This window comes from Megascapheus bottae, chromosome 8 (genome assembly GCF_031878675.1).
Source record: "Megascapheus bottae isolate mThoBot1 chromosome 8, mThoBot2.hap1, whole genome shotgun sequence".
NCBI classification, from domain to species: domain Eukaryota; kingdom Metazoa; phylum Chordata; class Mammalia; order Rodentia; family Geomyidae; genus Megascapheus; species Megascapheus bottae.
In genome coordinates, this window is record NC_143516.1 from 5,927,906 (window position 1) to 5,947,490 (window position 19,585).

General features: G+C 46.0%; 1 protein-coding gene across 1 annotated transcript in view; it reads left to right on the plus strand.

Moving 5' to 3' along the window:
* Positions 1-5,360: 5,360 nt before the first annotated feature.
* The window catches only part of Ezr (ezrin), a 38,870-nt gene continuing 24,645 nt past the window's right edge, over positions 5,361-19,585 (plus strand). Inside the window, exon 1 of the mRNA XM_090337889.1 lies at positions 5,361-5,465. Coding sequence (XP_090194015.1) covers positions 5,454-5,465 — 12 coding nt within the window. The 5' untranslated portion in view covers positions 5,361-5,453. The remainder of the gene's footprint in view (positions 5,466-19,585) is intronic.

Here is a 19,585-nt window from a genome sequence, read left to right on the forward strand (position 1 = left end):
TGCTACTTTGGAGTTGCTAGTCAAACAAGGTGAGGGGTCATTCATACTCTTTTACATAAAATTTATTAATAATTATGCAAATTATTAAATAAGCTAATAAAACAATTAGAAAAAACAGCGATGGTCCATATCCTTCTCAACATGCCCAAATTGTACCATGATGTGCGCACATGGTCATACTATGGTATGCCCAAAGCCATATAAGCAGAAATAAGGGACCCTCTCTAGCTTGCTGTCCTGTAGAATCTCTTGACAATTATTTATAGACACAGCATATACCTGGAGATAGCTGAGTAGCAGCCACCAGGCTAAGAACTCAGTGTTTATGTGACTTCTCACCCCTTCCAAAATCACAAAGAACCTATCAATGGTATCAGAAATGTGCATATATTGAGCTCATCAAACTTCCTAAAATTTCCATGAAATTTTAGCCAAGAAAAGCTGACCCTAGTTTAAAATAAATGCTTCAACCCTCGTGCCCATAATCCTAGCTACTCAGGAGGCTGAGATCTGAGGAACATGGTTCAAAGCCAATCAGGGAAATCTTATGTCCCATCTGTCCAACCAGAAAAAAGCTAGAAGTAGAGATATGACTCAAGTGGCAGAGCATCAGCCTTGAGTCGAAGAGCTAAAAGGCCCTGAATTTAAGCCCCAGGATACACACACACACACACACACACACACACACACACACACACACACAGGCAAAATAAAACTATTTCAGCCCCAACCCCAACAAATAAGCCAACTACTACAGATTACTATAGACTACCACTTCGCTAAATGTCACCAAAGTTGGTGAACGTTCCCAGTGGGTGAGGCTCTCCAGCTAGCCCTGTTCCTGTCCCCAGGTGCAGGCCCATGCACGCTTCTTCCAAGGTTGAGTGCTGAAATGTGACTAAGACCCCAGTCTTGCCAAGGGCACTCCACATGGCTGCAGTTCCTTGTTGTGTACTGACTGTTCTTTCAAAGCCTGGAGGGCTAGAGATTGTCATACCATTTGTGGACTTTTTGTCACTGCTTGAGATTACCCTGGCACTGGTGTGGATACAGGCTGGGAGCTGATCTGATAGAGAGATTACACTGCATAAGGTGGGTGCCCCCTACAATGACACTGTTTCTAATGCTGCCTACCAGAAGGCTAGCCTCTCTTGATTTAACCTTGTTTCAAGAACTTCAAGCAAGGTGCCACAAGCCCCTTCTCCTGGTCCACAGGGTAGATGTCATTGTTCTCACTGAAAAGCTGAAACTCCGAAAGGAGTCAGTAAGGTCAACGGTTAAACTAACATAAGGAGGACGGCAGCCAGTACCCAGGCCTCTACTCTGCATTCAAAGCCATTTATTCATCATCGGGCATTAGCAAAACCATGACTCTCAATTCGGGGAAAAGCTTTGCCAAAGAAGAGTGAAGAGAGCCTCAAGGTCTCGAAGGTGGGGTCCTGTCACCTCCTAAATCATAATTTCTCAAGATCTGGGGGATATCTGGGGTTCTTCCAGACATAGATTCCAGGGGCTGCCTAAGACTCTTTGAGCTATAATGTCTGATGGGGACTCTGTGAGGCCTTGAGCTCCACAGCCAGTGTCTTAAAATATTAGAGGCTTCATTAAAATTTAGACCTCTTCCAGTGCTAGGCAGAGGGATTTAGCTTCTAAAGTGAGATAAAAATAAATCATCCTAACCTGGTGCAGTGAGCTCACGCTTGTAAACCTAGCTACTCAGGAGGCTGAGATCTGAGTACCAAGGTTCAAAGCCAGCCTGGGCACAAAAGACTGTGAGACTCTTATCTCCAAATAACCACTAGAAAATTGGAAGTGGGGCTATGGCTCAAGAGGTAGGGTGGTAGCCTTGAGATGAAGAGCTCAGGGACAATGCTCAGGCCTAGAGTTCAAGCCCCATGACCAACAAAAAAAAATCATCCTTGAAACACATCCAACAACACTTATTTGCAGGACAAATATGTACCCTGCACATATAAATATATATGTGTGTGCGAGTGTATTTATATATACAGAGAGAGAGAGAGAGAGAGAGAGAGAGAGAGAGAGAGAGAGAGAGAGAAAGAGCAAGAAAGCATGCCAGCTGTTGCTGTTGTGTGCGTGTATGTGTGTATACACATGCCAGTACTGGAGTTTGAATTCAATTATCAGGGCACTATCCCTCAGCTTTTTCAATCAAGGCTGGCACTGTACCACTTGAACAAAATCAGTATTTCTGGCTTTTTTTTTTTTTTTTGCTGGATAATTAGATAAGAATCTCACAGACTTTCCTGCCCGAGCTGACTCTGAACCATATCCGAGATTCCTGAGTAGGATTACAGGCATGCACCACCAGCTCCTCCAACTATGAAACTTTTTAGCCACTCACCACTTGTAAGAGCAGGAAAAACCAAGTTTGTCAATACAAATGACTGTTTATTCCAAGGGGTTTCTACATGATTCAACAACAGAATACCTTTCGTTTTGTTTTGTCATTTTAACCAGGTAATGGAAACGTGAAGCGGCCTACACAGCCTAGATTACAGGAAAGCAAATATCCTAGCTTTCTACAAATGTGATTCAAATTCAACTAAGCCCATCATGTTGAAATATTCTGAAGACCTTGACAGCTATCCTTGACAAAACACACACCAGTGTTCCTGAGTAAGGAAAATCACCTGCGAATGATATAGCCTATTTTGTTTTTGGCCAGTCCTGGGGCTTGAACTCAGGGCCTGGGCATTGTCATTTAACTTTCTCAAGGTTAGTGCACTATCACTTGAGCCACAGCACCATTTCTAGCTTTTTCACTGTATGTGGTACCTAGGAATTGAACCCGGGTCTTTGTGAGTGCTAGGCAAGCACTCTCCCACTAGGCCAAACTCCTGGCCCTTGTGGCCTATTTTCAATTGCTACAGAAAAATTAAGACATACTAATTATACATATACTGATGGTGCAGGGGGGTTGCTGTGATAATTCCATAGTTGGATATAATATACTTGGACTAAACTCATTTTTCTGTTAAATTCCTTTTACACCATTTCTTCCCATTCCTCATTTCCTTTCAAATACTTGACCAGTTTTGTTTAGCTAACTTCATAATATCCTTAAATACCATCTTCCCCTGCAAAAAAGCATGTACATATATATATAAATGTACATATATATATATATATACATATATATATCCCTTTTAGTCCCGGTCTCATTACTATTCCTCCTCTTTTTCTTCCTCATCATTTTGGGTCTGGATTCCACTTGAGTGAAAACATGCAATATTTTCTTTTTTCTTTTGCTGGTCCTGGGGCTTGAGCTCAGGGCCTGGGTGCTGTCCCTGAGCCTCTTTGCGCTCAAGGCTATAGCACTTTCTACCACTTGAGTCACAGCACCACTTCCGGATTTTTCTAAGTACAATCGTTTATGAGCTTTTCTCTCCAGGCGAGTTTCGAACTGTGATCCTGAGATCTCAGCCTCCTGAGTAGTTAGGATTGCAGGCGTGAGCCAGGAGCACTCAGCTTAATATTTGCTTATTTAGAATTTGGTTTATCTCTCTTTTTTTTTTTTTTTGCCAGTCCTGGGCTTGAGCTCAGGGCCTGAGCACTGTCCTTGGACTTTCTCAAGGCTAGAGCTCTACCACTTGAGCCTCAGCACCACTTCTGGCTTTTTTCTATATATGTGGTACCGAGGAATCGAACCCGGGTCTTCATGCATGCTTGGCAAGCACTTTAACCACTAGGCCAAACTCCCGGCCCTGGTTTATCTCTCTTAATACGATAAACATCTTCATTTTAATAAAAAGAAATTCCAGAATAGAGGGGAAAGGATGTCGTCTTTCAGAGAGAACCCACTGTGATAAAGGAACAGAATCTCAGAAGACATGGCCTTCCTCCTGGCACTCCCAAATGCCTGGACCTGCAGCTAGGAGGTTACAGGTTTGGAGGGCGGGGTGGAGGAGGTGGGGGGGGAGCTAGAAGCCATGACAGGTTGTGCACTACTGTATCAGTGCTGTGCTAAGTACTTCGTGTGCGCAATTTAATCTATGTAGAAGATGCTACGAATGTCTCCATCCTACAAATTGCCAAACCAAGTGGCTGTTTGGGACCTTGCCAGAGATCACTGGTAATGCTCTGTACCAATATAGATGTGAGTGTTTTTGCGCGGTTACAGGCATTTTACTCATCTAGACTACAAACCTACGCCATGGAGGCCATAAGACTACTCAGTGATACAGGCGAGGAAACTCAAGTCCCAAAGGAATGACTGCATCCAGGGCCTCTCCACAGGCAGTGGGTGCCTGGAGGTCCAGGCCCAACCATCACCCCACCATCACGCAGCCTGGAGGCCGCGCCTGGCTGCGCGCCCAGGGCGGATACCGGGGTCCCGGGAAGGGGCTTTGAGAGTGGACGCGTTCCAGTGTCCCGCAAAGGCACACGGAAAAGAAGGCAACCCCCTCGGGAGCCCTCGGCCACTCATTCCTGAATTTCAGGGCCGGGCCGTGGAGCTCCAGCGAATCGAGTCAACCGAGGCCGCGTAGAGCCAGTCCCTGGAGCTGCCCGGGGCGGGCCGAGGACGCGGGTACGGGGACACCGCGGGGACACCACCTCGGTCCCAGCCCAAGGACGACCGGGCAGCCACACCCCAAAACGCCCCAGCCCCGCCGGGCGTCCGCGGGGCCAGACTTATTTACATTTACTTGATTCCCTCGCCAAGGTGGGGCGCTCTGGCCCCGACGCCAGCGCGGAGGCCCTGTCGGGGTGGAGGCGCGAGCGGAAGATGGGGCGGTGGGCCCGGAGCCCCAGGCCGGGAGGAGCCCGGGGTGCGGCCATCTTGCGCGGGGCGCACCCCGCAGATCGGGCGGGGCGGGAAGGGGCGCAGCCCGGGATCCCACCCCACCCCGCCGGGGGCCGCGGGGCGCACGGACCGCACCGACGAGCGGTCCGGGCGGGGTCCCGCGCGCTGCGGATGGGAGGGGGGGGACGCTGGCTGGGACCCGACGGCAGGGGCGGCCCGGCAGACGGGTGGGCTAGGCTCGGGGTCCGGGGCCCGGCGCTGAGCCCCGATGCCGGGGCCGGCGGGGCCCGGCGCGCGCCCTTCCTCTCCGGCGGGCCCGGCCGGGCCGCCCCGCAGGTGACAGTGTGATCGCGCGTTTCCCCCGGGTTGCGGTCTCAGCGCCGGGGCAACGGTTGCTACACGAAGAGCGGCTCTCCGTGCGCCGGAGCCCCGGGCCGGCGGGGATCCCACGAACCCCCCCTTTCCCGCGCGCCCCCGCAGTCCCGCCCCGCGGTTCCTCCCCGCCGCCACGACGGGGTGGGCGGTGACTCACCCGGCGCCGCCCGGCCGCTTCTTAAGCGGGCGCGGAGCTCGGCGGGGCGCGTTCAGGGCTCCGCTCTGCCTCCGGATCGGGACTCGTCGGAGCGGCTGCTGTTGCTGCAGAACCGAGCTTCCGGGCGTCGAGGCGGCCCACCAGGAACCCAAGATGCCGAAGCCAGTAAGTGCCCGCGGCCCGGGGCCGGGCTTTGTAGGGGACTCACCTGCGCCAGGTGCGGGCAGGGCCGGGCGGAGCCGGGCTCGGGGCCGGCGGGGCCCCTTTCCGGGGCACCTGGTACGAAACGCAGTAAAGTCACCCGAGGCCCCTTGGACGCCGCTTCCGTCTCTTTTGCTACTTTGAAGGGCAACTTGGAAGTGCGCTTCTCCCGGGCTCCGGCAGACACGAGCGGGGCCGGCCGCGCCCCGCGCAGCCCGCACCTCCGCGGGGCGGTGACTCATCCCCGGAGCCCGCAGCCCGGGCACCTCCCGGCTCCGCGCCCCCGGCCGGGCGGGTCTGCCCGGCGCGCCCGGGGAATGTGCTGGTGGCAGCAGGATTGCTATCTCGGGGAGGGTGAGCGATGGACTCGAATTGCAGATGGGTCCGCAGGGGAAGCTTGATAAGGAGGCCCTGGCGGTGCCCGGGTGGCGGAGGGTCAGCGGATCGAAGGGCTGCGCGCCCGCGCCTCACCCCCAGCGGCCCCGGGGACCCCACTGCGCCCTGGCGGGAGGGGGCTCGGGAAATGGCACCTCTCAGAAAGCTGTGTGTGCGCCCTCCGCGCCGCCGAGCCGCGGTCTGCACACCAGCCAAGGGGGTCTTGGTGTGGCTGTTTTAATTGAGTTTTGAATCGCAAAGGAGAAAAAAATATATATATATGTAATAATAGATATATAATATATGTAAATATATTATAAAAATATCCGAGGACTCCCTAGCTTTTCAGGGCTGGTTCTTTGTCAGTGTTTGTGTTGTTTCTGTGAAGTTGTACGTGTTCTGAAGGGAGTTGTTCATCCAAAGTCTTGTTTTAGGCTTGGTGAAAGGAATTTTTCAGTTAATAGGCGAACAGCGAGCCAGTTAAATCATCACAGTTAAAGCCTAGGCAAACTGTTTTGGTCCCACACCAAGTTCTTTTTCGTTTCCATGGTTCATCCAAGCTAATCGATGCCTGTGGTATAAAACTATCCTAAACTCAACTCAGTATAAAACTATCCTAAACTCAACTCAGTACAAAAACTATCCTAAACTCAACTCAGTACAAAACTATCCTAAACTCAACTCAGTACAAAAACTATCCTAAACTCAACTCAGTGCAGCCTGTGCGCAGGCCAAAAGGTTCATTTCCTGTATGGGTGCCTTTTGTGATTTCACCAGAAACTGCAGAGCTCAGCTGTAAAGACAAAACCCAGGGGGGCAAAAAAAAAAAAAAACCCAACCTTGAGCCTGTCTGCTGCCCTGGCTTTTCCTTTTCTCTCCTTTCATCAACTGTGATCTTTTTTTTACTTCCTTTTTCTGCCTTTTGTACTAGTAGTAAAGTATGACTTACATTTTAAGAGTACAGTTCCGGGATGTTAAATAGATCATAAACAACCATCACCACAATCATCTCCCTTCACACCTACTCTACACTAACTTCCCACTTCTCCATAGCAACGACTATGATACTCAGCCTTATGAATGGACCACTCTGGGAGCCTCTGTGGGTGAATCTTACAGGATTTAATTTTATAGGACTTAGCACAGCTAATGTCTTCAGGGTTCAGCCATGTTTATCCATGTTGCACTGTGTGTCAGAATTTCCCTTACATTTTTAAGGCTCTTATTTAGTGTGGCAGCTGTGTTTGAATTTAGTTGGTTTTCAATGTCTTTTTTTTTTTAAGTTGGTAAGCACTTTGGGAGTTGTTTTCTGCGAATGTCTGAAACATAAAAGGTAGTTGTTGGGTTGAGGAAGGAGAGTAGCCATTGACTGTCAGTGCCTTCATAGCCAAAATAACTTTTTGAAAGACTATGTATATGATTACAAGTTAGCTGTTGCAAACAGTATGTTGAGACTTTGTTGAGAGTTTCCCTCTTAGGTAAGCCATGCCTGTGTACTACAGAAAATCTCCTTCCACCCCAGCCAGGGCATGGGAGAGTGATAGTAATGGAACACGATTCATGTCCGAGCCATGGAGAACAGCCCAGCTGTCCAAGGCCGCCACAGAGAATCCAGTTTGCTGATTTGGTGTGGGCGGTTTTGGTTGATTTGTTTTCCTGCCTCAATAAATGTTGAGTGGCATTGGTCCAACAAGCCCTAAAAATGTGTCCTTTACAATTTCTATTATTAGGTGTTCCTGTGGGATTGGACATTTCATAGAATTAAGGGGCCATCACAAGTGCAGCCTATTGGGTGGGACTTTTGAGCTTCTACCTGGTGAATGAATTTCCTAAGCCAGATCTGTAGATGGCTTTATTCATAAAACAGTATAAATGATGCTATGTTTTCTCTAAAAACTCCTTGTTAGATTAGTATTTCTTCAGTCAGGAGAGACGGAGGGCGACAGGTCCTGGCCTGTGGGGGTCTTCCAGTCTGGTAGAAGCACTCGCTCAAGCTTCCACAGTGCACTGAGGACCACAGGGGAGCCAGGAAGGCCCAGGGGACGGTCCTTCGCTCAAAGGACAGCTGAGGTCTGTTCTCTTGGTCTTCCAGGGCAGCCTGGTGCTTTCTCAGCTTCTCTCTAGGATGGGATACCCTCCAGCCAGCTCTGGAGGCAGGAGTGGAGCTGAAGCTCAGGGAGCTGGTGCAGGAAGTAGTTCTCGCCCCACCCTTTGGGGCTGGGTGTTTTTGAAGCTCTGCCCTCATTTCTTCCCATTTGCTTCTTGAGACCGAAAGAGGCGGGGAGGGCAGGGCGCTAGAGAGGAGCCAGTTGTTGGAAGCCCGGAAGTAAAAGGTGTTGGCTTTCAAGCCAGTCCTCCAAGAAGCTCTGAGGTGTTCTACCCTTTGACAAAGGGGAAAACATTCTTTTACCTTTAGTTGTTATAGGGATGGTGGTGGCACTGGAGATCAAACCCACTAGACCAGTGTCATTTCTGAGATAGCCTTCCCACTCAAGATTTCAATGGGAACAGCATTTGGGGACTATACTGATAGGTTGTAAGGCCCACCCCCTTCATTGAGGAGAACACTTGGGACATGGTTCTACCCCAGCCCTCCTTCCCCAAGAGCATATGGTGAATTAAGGCGCTAAGATTTGGGCACGTGGTGGTGAGAAATGCTGGCTGGGGTTACCGATCTGCCCTCACCATGAATATTTAGTTCCCACATTTCCCCTGAGTGAGGGTGAGAGGTGTCAGGATGTCCCCAAGTGTCAGGCACGGAAGTACGCTGGCCTCATGGCATAGCTCTAACAGCATGGATTTTGCCTGGTTGTGGCACACTTGTGAAGCCTAGCAAATAAAGCCCTGTGGCTCTGGCAGTTGACTGGAGGTGGAGCTGTGGGCAGGAGAGACGGCCAACAGATGAAAGCCAGAACTAAAGCATGAAGGGAAATGAAGTAGTGGTAGAAATCAAGTTCAAATAAATGCACAGGTTCAGTCTTAGGAGGAGGAAGTGGGAGGAGTCAGGGCTCTACTTAGAAACCTGTGTGGCTGTGGAGAAAATCAGGTCAGGCCCAGCCATACTCAGGCATTTTTATCTTAACTCAGAGTTTGACCTTCTAGAAAGCAAATCAGATTTACCTTTTGCAGACCTGCCTGTTGTCTGTAACATGAGAATGCACAGTAGCAGGAGGTGGCAAGACTCCTGGTAGCTGGTAGCTCTGAGTAGCTATGAGCCCTGGTGATGGCTTAGGCCCGTGGAAGTAAAAGTGAACAGCCTGGGAGGTAGAATGGATTCTCAGGACTGTGTCATGATGCCTTCCTGCTTCTGGCTTGCATAGATGACTGAATGGTGGAGTCCCTACTGAGATAGAGTCCTGGAAAAGGGCGAGCTGCCAGCGGCAGGGGAGTACCATTCTGTACTCATTAATAAATTTGTGTCTGGTGGATGAAAGAAGTGCCTGTCTGCTTCAATCTCCGGCTTCAACCCTAGGGTACAATTACTGGTAGGTGGATTGTGATAGGATGGGAAATGAGGAGATAGCAGGACTTCAACTCCAGAAAGACAAGTTTCTGCAGGGAGTGCTTTAGCTTTGATCAGTAGTGTGTCACATTTTGGCTCTGGCTTTTTTGGTTTTCTAATGGATTGTGTTTGGTTGGTGGTGTTTATGCCCATACTGGGACTCATACTCAGGGCTTACATTCTCATCTGGCTTTTTTTTTTTTGCCCAAAGCTGATGTTTTACCCCTTCCAGCTTTTTGGTAATTAACTGGAGATACAAGTCTCATGGGCTTTTCACGCCTGGTATGGCTTTGAACTATGATTCTCAGATCTCAGCCTTCTGAGTAGCTAGGATTACAGGCATGAGCCACCGGAGTGCCTCATTTGGCTCTATTTTTAAAGGAAAGAGATGTCACTGCTCCTCATCCTTTTTGTCTTTCCTATTCCTTTCATACCAGCTTCTTGCTAGGCACTGTTCTAAAAATCTTGTGATTTTTAACAAAATTCTCAGCAGCTTTATTAATATCTGTAGTTTAGTGGATAATAATTCTTCTTTTATTTTCTCTGGTATTGGAGGTTAAATCTTTGACTTCATGCCTTATCATTTGAACCACTTCCTCAGCCCTCTTTTTTATTTAATTGAACCTAAGCTTTCCTATATGTTTGAAAATTTGGAGATTCCTAAGATGGTTCATTATTCCTGCCTTCTTTTGTTACTTAATGAGTCTACTCTAATCTGAGATAGTAAAATTCAGTCTTCTCTCAAAATCATGAGTGCATATGAAGTTAGACCTTATGCTTTATTTCATTTGATAGTAACTACATTTGGGACTCCTCAGCTACTCTAATTAAAAATGCAATGTTTACATTATATGTATGTATGCTACCACAAGTTAAATACACTGGAAGGTAGTATTATTTCCCTCCTAATATATGTACCATCCATGCCTGTTGATCTAAAGAACGAAGATGTTATTCCAGAGGTGTTTTGTTTTGTGTTTCAAACAACCAAAGAAGCCAGGTACTGGTGACTCACTTCTGTAATTCTAGATACTCAGGAGGCTAAGATCAGAGGATTTCAGTTCAAAGCCAACTTGGGCAGAAAAACTTGTCTCTTATCTCCAATTATCCAGCAAAAAGCCAGAAGCAGAGGTATAGCTAATGTGATAAAGCACCAGCCTAAGCAAGCAAAAAAGCCAAGGGAGAATGTGAAGCCTGAGTGCAAGCCCAGTGTATTCTCACTCATACTCATTCCCCATTCTCTCTCTCTCTCTCTCTCTCTCTCTCTCTCTCTCTCTCTCTCTCTCTCTCTCTCTCTCTCACACACACACACACACACACACACACACACTGTGCTGTAATAGGACTTAGAAATGTTTTACTGAAGTAAAATGTTTATTTATAATGTGCCACAAAGGACCATAAAAGAGTAATTTCATAATGTATTACTTGTGCCTGAGCAAGCCATGTAGTAAGTGTGAATCTCAATTGGGGAAGTAGAAGCACTAAGAAGGATGTCGCATCAACTAGGTTGTGGCATCGCTGCGAAACCTGTCTTCTCCTTACAGAGGGCTGTTGCCTACACACTTTCCGTGATGTGTCCTACAGACTTCAGTGTAACTTGTAACTGTAATTTTCAGGTTTCTATGAGCCGTGTGAAGTTTGTCCATAGTTATTACAGGAAAGAACAGGAAATGTTCATAATGACCTAATCTCCTTGGATCCAGTGTGTGTTCTAATTGTCACAATTCCTTTGTCACTCCTGGACTTCATTCACCTGAGTCAGAGTTTGGTCACACCCTGCGTGCTCATTCCAGGTCCTTGAACATGAGTAAAAACTTTAAGGAGTTCAGTCTAACGGAGAAGGTGACTTTGTCATCAAAGAACAGCAGTGGGGCAAGAGAGACGCAGACGCAGATGGAGCCTGCAGGACCGGCTGTTGGCAGAGAACAGTTGAGACTCGATGGACTTGCCAGGGGCAGAAGTCCATTCCATTTTTCCATAGTCTTGAAGCCCTTTTTTATTATCTGCAGATAAAATGGTAGTGCTGTTTCAGAGGAAGAGGAAAGCTCCCCTAATATTGTTACCCTTTTAACTGAGTAACCTGAGATGCAAAATCAAAACTTTCTGATTTGGGCCCGACTCTTATTGATAGAAGTAAGAGAAGCCAGCATGGATGGCTCATGCCTAAAATCCTTAGTTACTTAGGGTCTGAGGATTTCAGTTCAACACTAGCTCAGGAAAGAAAGATAAGTTATACCTATAACTACTCAGAAGTCTGAGGATCACAGTGAAGCCAGCCTGGGCAGGAAAATCCATGAGATTGTTACCTCCGGTTAGTCACTAAAAAGCTGCAAGTGCAACTATGGTTCAAGTGGTAGAATAGTAGCCTTGAGCAGAAAAACTCACAGTCCTGAGCTTAAGCCCCAGGACTAGCACAAAAAATAAAGGTGAGAGAGGAACAGATTATCCTCTGTGGGCCAGAGTAGACAAGTAAGTACAGGTATGCCAGACTTTGCCTGTCTTTGTTTATCACTTTAGAGTCACTTTTGACAGCACTGATTTTTGTTTTGTACTTTTGCCCCAGCGAAGATCAATTTAGCATTGTCCTATATGATAGTGTGATTAACTGTTTTCCCTTAAGGAAGGGGCCAGCAGCTGAGGTTGTGGCTCAAGTGGTGGTGCATTTGTCTAGCAAGCACAAACTGAGTTCAAACCCTAGTAATACCCAAAGGTCTGGAGAAAGATGTAGAGGAAGAAGCAGAGACACCCTCATCTGGAGAGTGACACGGCTAGCACCTGCCTTTCTAATGTCTACTTGACAAGAATATTGTGTACATTTTTGAAGGATTGTTCTAAGGCAGTGCAACAGTCTGCAAGTAAGAGCTGGAAATATCTACTCTCTACTTCATTACAGAAGAAAAAAATTACCAAACCCATCTTTGAGAGTAAAGTAACTATTGTTAAACCTTCATTGTATCTGCATGTATGTTTTATGGGTAGGCTAATATTTAGAAGGAAAGTCACCCCATTAGTTCCAGTTGTCTTTAAGAAAAAAGCTGTTATCAAAGAACAAAGAATCTCTTTTATTAGCCAGGTTGCTGCATGTATCCAAGTCCTTCTGTCCTTTGGTGTCTGTTATACAAATTGTCACGTTGCAGAATACATGATTGGTGTGGAGGTAATGTGGCTATTGACGCTGCTGTCTGTGGCTGTTCTTTGTTACATGGTGAAAGTGACAGTATCTTGTGTCACACTTGCTAAGCCATCATCTAATGACAGATTTTTGGCATAAGCTAAATGCAGCTTGTACCTGTATTGAGCAGAAAAGAGATTGTTACATGAATGAATTGCTTCTTTATCATTGAAAGTGTAGAGTTTGACATAATAATATATATGTATAATATTATATATAGTATTATATATTATTTACAATTGTATAATTATGTATTATTATGTCATATATACATGAATTTCTGGGTGCTTTGTAACTCAATCTTGCATTTTAGACTCAAGCTCCATCAATATCTATCTACCCTTTGCCCTTTCCATTACTTTTTTTTTTTTTTTTGCCAGTCCTGGACTTGAGCTCATGGCCTGAGCGCTGTCCTTGGACTTTCTCAAGGCTAGAGCTCTACCACTTGAGCCTCAACACCACTTCCGGCTTTTTGCTATGTATGTGGTACCGAGGAATCGAACCCGAGTCTTCATGCATGCTAAGCAAGCACTCTACCACTAGGACAAACTCCCGGCCCCCCTTCCCATTACTTTTATAGAACTTATCTCTACCTATAGTGATGTTTTATGCTTGCTTATTGGTATCCTGGCTTTCTTGGCTGCAAAGCAAAAGACCAGGTATTAAGAAATACAAGAAATGAAAGGAAGTTGGGTGCTTGTGGTTTACTCCTGTAATCAGCTTCTCAGGAGGCTGAGATATGAGGATCAAGGTTTGAAGCCAGCCTGGGCGGATGAATCTGAGAGACTCTTAGCAATTAACTGGACATGCCACCCTTAATTTAAAAACTCCAAGCAAGAGCATAAGGCCAAGAGTGAGAGGCCCTGAGTTCAGGCCCCTCATTGACACTAAAAACTTTAGTGTCTGCTTCTAGTACAAACTTTTAAACACTCTTTGCCTCTCGGGGTGATCCCCATGAGTTTCTTCAACTTTGCCTGCCTCGCTCCAGTCACCAGGAGCCTGACCTGGTTCTACATGCGGCCACTGACTTCTAATCTGATTAAAAGCTTTGCCATTCCAAGCTAGTCATTCTTGCCCTCCATCTTAGACAACTTAACGAAGTAATGCAGGAAGCAGGTTGCACCCCACTTTGTGTCCTCTGGCTCTGACATCCCACCAATGTTTCAACACCCCGTTGCTGATTCGTCCCTGGTTTGTCGGACCTGTGAACTGCAGGGCCTTTAAAAGGATTGGATACCCACCCCTTCACATGGTCATCAAATGATGACCCATTTCCAGCCAGCCTCCAGGCTTCCTTCAAATCTTAATCATCAGATCTCAGCTCCCTGAGTAGCTAGGATTACAGGCTTGAGCCACGGGCGCCAAGTGGTGAGTTAGTTTAAATGAGCCAACACAAACCCTGGTGCTGGAGGATAATCTTCCTGCTCAAACTTGTTTGTACGTGGATTTGATGGGCAAGATATGTCCTTATCTGCTGATTTAATCCCACCTCGGCCATCACACTCCCCCCCCCAAAAAAAAACATATGTATGTAGTAGTAGCCATGGAATCCTCAGTTATTCCTTTATTACTCTATTCCCAAACTTTTGAGAGGTGCTGGGACCCAACTGTGAATAGAACATTGTTTTAATAGCAACTTTAGACTTGGAAATTAATATCCTAAATTATGAGCTATCTGCTGAGTGGGGTTTTAGGCAACCATTTTACAAGGTCTGTATGTGTACCGTGTCTGTGTACCTTTGTGTACCTGTGTATCTATGTGTACCTGGCCGGGAATGAGGGTCGGGGGGCGGGGGGAGGAGTGCTGCTGACCAAGCTGGAGTTGGGGCGGGAGGGTCATGGGCTGTGAAATGAACCCACCAAGTAGTCATGTGTGTAATTACAATCCCCTCACTGATGGAACATGTAGTACTTGATTGGAACACAGTACAAATGGAAGAGTCCTTTTAAAAAATAGTATAACCAGTAACAGTGATTTTAGAGTCATTTTGCTGGAGTTTGCCTATTCAAGTCAGTTTTGTAAGCTTATGAATTTAGTTTGGAGTTAAACATAATAATAAAGCTATTGTGGACTTACTTTCTAATTATTTTTGATAGATGGCAAAAGAAAGGACGACAAGCACATTCAAATAAATCTTGTCTAAGCTTCTCGTAGGAGAAATGTTCTTTAATATTGCAGAATATCCCTGCTCACATGGTCTTCACTGGATTTATCTGCAACATAGCACTAGATTTAAGTGCTTTATTTTCCGTGTGGTTGTAACAACAGGTTAGCAATGGAATTCTGTTATGCTGACACTTCCATTATTCCTTGAGTGTCCTGCCTCTCTCTAGCCTGGACAAGAAAGTCTGCACAGACTTCTGAATTTACGAAGAAAATATTGCACTCTGGGTGCATAGTGAACTCAGTCTACCTCCTTTAGTTTCCTATGTTTTGTGAGCCCACAATTAAAAACCATCACAGTGGAGTCCTGGGTTTGGTCTAATGGTAAGAGTGCTTGCCTAGCATGCAGGAAGACCTGGGTTCAATTCCTTGGTACCACATACATAGAAAAGGCAGGAAGTGGTGCCGTGGCTCAAGTGATAGAGCTCTAGCCTTGAGAAAGCCCAAGGACAGTACTTAGGCCCTGAGTTTAAGCCCCGGGACTGGCAAAAAAAAAAAATCATGGTGTATAATAGCCATCTTTACCTTGTCCTTTATTTTGTTCTTGACAAGATCCCGAGTTTTGTGTATATAATCAACTCCACATTTCAGTGCACTGAGTTGGTATGAAGTTTGTGTGGCACATCTAGTAAAGCTGATGTCACAGGTCACAGAATCAAGACACCACAGATTTATTAGATAAAGAGAAAGTGACCTTGAAAGAGAAATTCATTTATCTGCTTTGAGGTGAAGAGAGGAAGATGTAGGTTGTTTCTGTTTCTGGAAAAACAGTATCCTTTCTTTTCCCCTTTCCTATGAAGAATAAAGTGTTTAAGAATGACTCAAGTTTCCGTATTGAGTTTGCAAAGACAACGGATGTCATTTCTAATGTGGAGGGAGTTGAAAGTTAACAGATATAAGTAGAGGGGCAGGTCAGAAAATCCAGAGTGTGCCTTTGCAGCACAGACCTGGCCTGTGGGGGTGGGGGCTGGGGGTGAACTTGGGTTGAGCTCTGGGATGCAGCTGCTTCTGGCAGCAGTGTCTAACCTGGGATCAGGCTTAGCACACACAGCTCCGCGCCAGGTTTTAAGAGGAAGGATCTGACTCTCTGTTTAATGTGAGTGCTCAGAGTTCCCTTCTGGTTCCAAAGGGCCGATTTGCTCTGATCACAGTGAGTACAAACAGGACTGCTTTTTGCAGTGTTTGCTAAGCAGCCTTGGGTCTGGGGGCAAGCAGAAGCTCCCTGTCAGAGGCAGAAAGGAGTTCTGGAGAAGGACTTGAGATCCTATCCCATGAGCCTGAGGTGAGGGGACAGGGTTATAACCGTCTGTGTGGACTCACATTTTTACTCTGGAGTTTAGAAATGCCGACTTTTCCATTCAAACGTTTAAAACAGTTCAAGATAAAATCTTAGGAACAGCACTAAGAACTACATAAATGTAAATGCTTTTGATTACCAGAAATTGAGGAAGTTGTACAAACGTTACTGGACCCCAGTCCTCATCCATTAAAAAGTGGATTGGAGCTGGGCATAGTGGCTCACAACTATAATCCTAGCTACTCAGAAGGCTGAGATCTGAGGATTGCAGTTCAAAGCCAGCCCAGGCACTAAAGTCCATGAGACTCATCCCCAATTAACCACCAGAAAACTGAAAGTGCTGCTATGGCTCAAGGGGTAGGGCAGTAGCTGTGTGCTGAAGAGCTCAGGCACAGGGCCTGAGTTCAAGCCCCATGACCCCAGCCCCCCAAAAAAGTGAGTTTTCCAGGTGCCTATGGCTTATACCACAGCTGCTGGGGAAGCTGAGATCTGAGCACTGAGGTTCAAAGCCAGCCTGAACAGAAAAATCCATGAATCTCTTATTTCAACTAACCAGCAAAATGCAGAAGTGGAGGTTTGCCTCAAGTGGTAGAGCAGCCTTGACTGTGAACAAAAAAGTGAAGAACTCAAGCTCTGAGTTCAAAGCCCCAACACACACACACACACACACACACACACACACACACACACACACACACACACACACACCACACACAGCCACCAGGCCCAGAATGGTGAGGCTTACCTGCTGCTTGGGAGACAGATGGGAGGATAAGGAGTTTGATGCCAACCTGAGCAACTCTAGTCTCAACAAAAGAAGACTGTCAGACAAGGGTGACCTACCCGAAGCAGCACCCACTTGGAGACACCTACAAATAGTTACTCCTTGGCACTGCTTTAGTCCTACTTAAAATATATTGATGCAGCAAATCTGACAGTGTAGACAGACGGAATTAAGAAGGGCTGAGACCCACCCCCTTCTGAGCTAGTGCTGGTCCCTCTCTGTGTCTACCCCATGTGAATGCTTTCGGCTTTACGTCTCAGCCTAGCCTAGTTAGAGTGGCAAGCAGAATCAAGAAAAAGAAGTGGCTGAGTCTAGCACAAGAATTTAGCACACTGTGTTCCCCAGGAAACGGGACCAGACAGGCCACTCCAGGCCAAGGATAAAATGTATGGGTTGTTGGGCTTTATTTTTAATCGTTTTATTTTATTTATTTCATTTCTTTCTTTTATTTAGTTCATTTCTTAGCCTCCTTGAATAGCGGGGATTACAAGTATGAGCCATTAGAATCAAGCTCAGGTTGCTGTGCTTCAGACAAAGAAAGAAAAAATACCAAGCTTGTCAGTTAACCAGTATTTGTAAATAATTGGATATAAATGTGAATCTTGCAAAAAAAAAAAAACAACATATCCCCCAGAAAAACTTCCAACAAACATTTGTAGAATTCGGTAAGCACACTTTTTGCCAGACCTGCTGGCAGTTAACAATTTGAGACTATGACTGTTCAAAGTTTCTTTTCAATTAAAGTTTACACTCACTAGTTCCTAAAACTACAGAAAGGACTGTGCTTGACATGAGCTGAGAGGCTCTAGTTACAGCGCAGTAGCTTTGCAAGGTGTTGAGTTGGAGAAATGGCTTTTCATTAGTGATTAGCACCTGGGCAAATGCTAACCACAGGACTTTTAAACCCCTCCCTCTCAAGAAGGAAGTGGGGCACAGGTGATCGGGGAGCAGGACTGGCTCTTAATCCAGGAGGCTCTAAATTGTGGTAGATTGATTTAGATTTGTCTGTGCATGCCCAGGCTGGCTTTGAGCCCCAGTCCTCGGATCTCAGCATGCTGAATAGTTTTAGGGATGAGCCTGTATTGTTTGGAGATGTTGCTTGGTTTAATGAAAGATTGAATGAGTGTCTATGTTATTCATCTTTTCTGTATGATTTCCACCAACATCTTCAGCACAGCAGTTCTTACTCTGGCTCTTTCTAAAGAGAACAACATATAACCAGATGTGTTAAAATTGAATATTTAGCTCTACACTTACTAAAAATCATAATAATGTAAAATTTGGGTCAGTGGAGTTCAAGTAGCACTATCTTATGTAATTTGGTTTCTTATAGAAACAGTCATTTCTGGCTGTAATCTTTCACATGTAACTTGAAAGGCACCGTTTCTTTGGGGGTAGTAGATAAGGGTGGTTATCTTTAAACAATTAAGCCATTGCTTTCAAATCCTCAGAAGGAAGGGGTGATAATATGGAGGAAGAAGAGCAACAAAAGTAAATAAAAGCCAACCCACAAACAGTCTTTGGGCTCTTCCTTCCTTGACTGAACCCAAGGGTCTGCATTTCTGGACTTGCCTGGTTATAGTTTGCTGAGTTAGTGGTAATGTTTTACAGGAGCTGGTTATTTGTTATACAGCCTTTCTGGAAAATGAACACTGTGTGTTGTAAGACACTGATGGCTGATATATTGTTTGTAGAGATGTGGTTTGTCTTCCTCCAAGATTACAAGGAAATCAGGATATAGAGGCACTAAAATTGCCTGTCTATTGTAGGTTTGGTGAAAAAGAAAAAAACTGTCTTGTAGAACAACGCGTGGAAATTTAGGACACACGTGTCGTTTTCAGATGGCAGGTCTTTAATAGTAGCCATGAGTGTGTTAGCCACAACATGAACTGTGGCTTTTTCTATCTTGGCTCTTCAAGTCCCTTTCCCTTGAGCACTAGACTTGGTAGATATAAATTTATAGCCCATTTCCAATGGCCCAGGAAACAGTTTTAATAAGTTCTCTATGTTCTAGTTTGAGCCTCAGAGGCCTGGAGGAGCACTGAGAGCTGGAGCCTGCCATATTTAAATGGTGGGATGGGGTGTGACTCCATCCTAACACTCTATCAAACGTGTCTGGGATGACACATGTCCTTTAGCAGCAGAAGCAAGGTGTGTGTGTGTGTGTGTGTGTGTGTGTGTGTGTGTGTGTATTTCAGGATGTGTGTGTTAGAGGACAGGAGATTGAACCAAACAAGTCTAAGATATGAAGAAGGTATTTAAATTTTTAAAAATCATTAATTCAGTTGGGTGCAGTGGTGGTACGTGGCATGGTTGTGGTTGAGTGCAGAATGCAGACTAAGTTGGTCCTTTCCACTATCTAGAGAGGGGCTGGTCTGCAGGGAGGATACTGGGAGTTCCTGGCTGTCACCCCTGCTTTGGTGGAGCTTCTCAGGGTCATGATTGCTGTCTCCCCTCCCCTATCTGTAGCATTAGATGGGGGCCAGTGGCCACAGGTATCTCACTGCTGGTTCAGCCAGCTTTTGCTTGAAGGCCAATACTGGCTTCCCAAGGATATAGGGGTGTTTAAGCAGAAATTCAACTTAATCACCAAGGTTTGAGGTCTTGAAAATTACTCTCACTTATATTTTGGTTTCACCCTAAAGACTTGTTGATGTTAATTTGAACTAGATTATCTAGATTTGTATGTTTTTCAGCTGTGTCTTTTTGCACCAAAGCCACTGGGAGCAAGTTAATAAAGTGTACAACCCAGTGTCCATAAAGTGGCAGTGGATAGACAAAGCATAT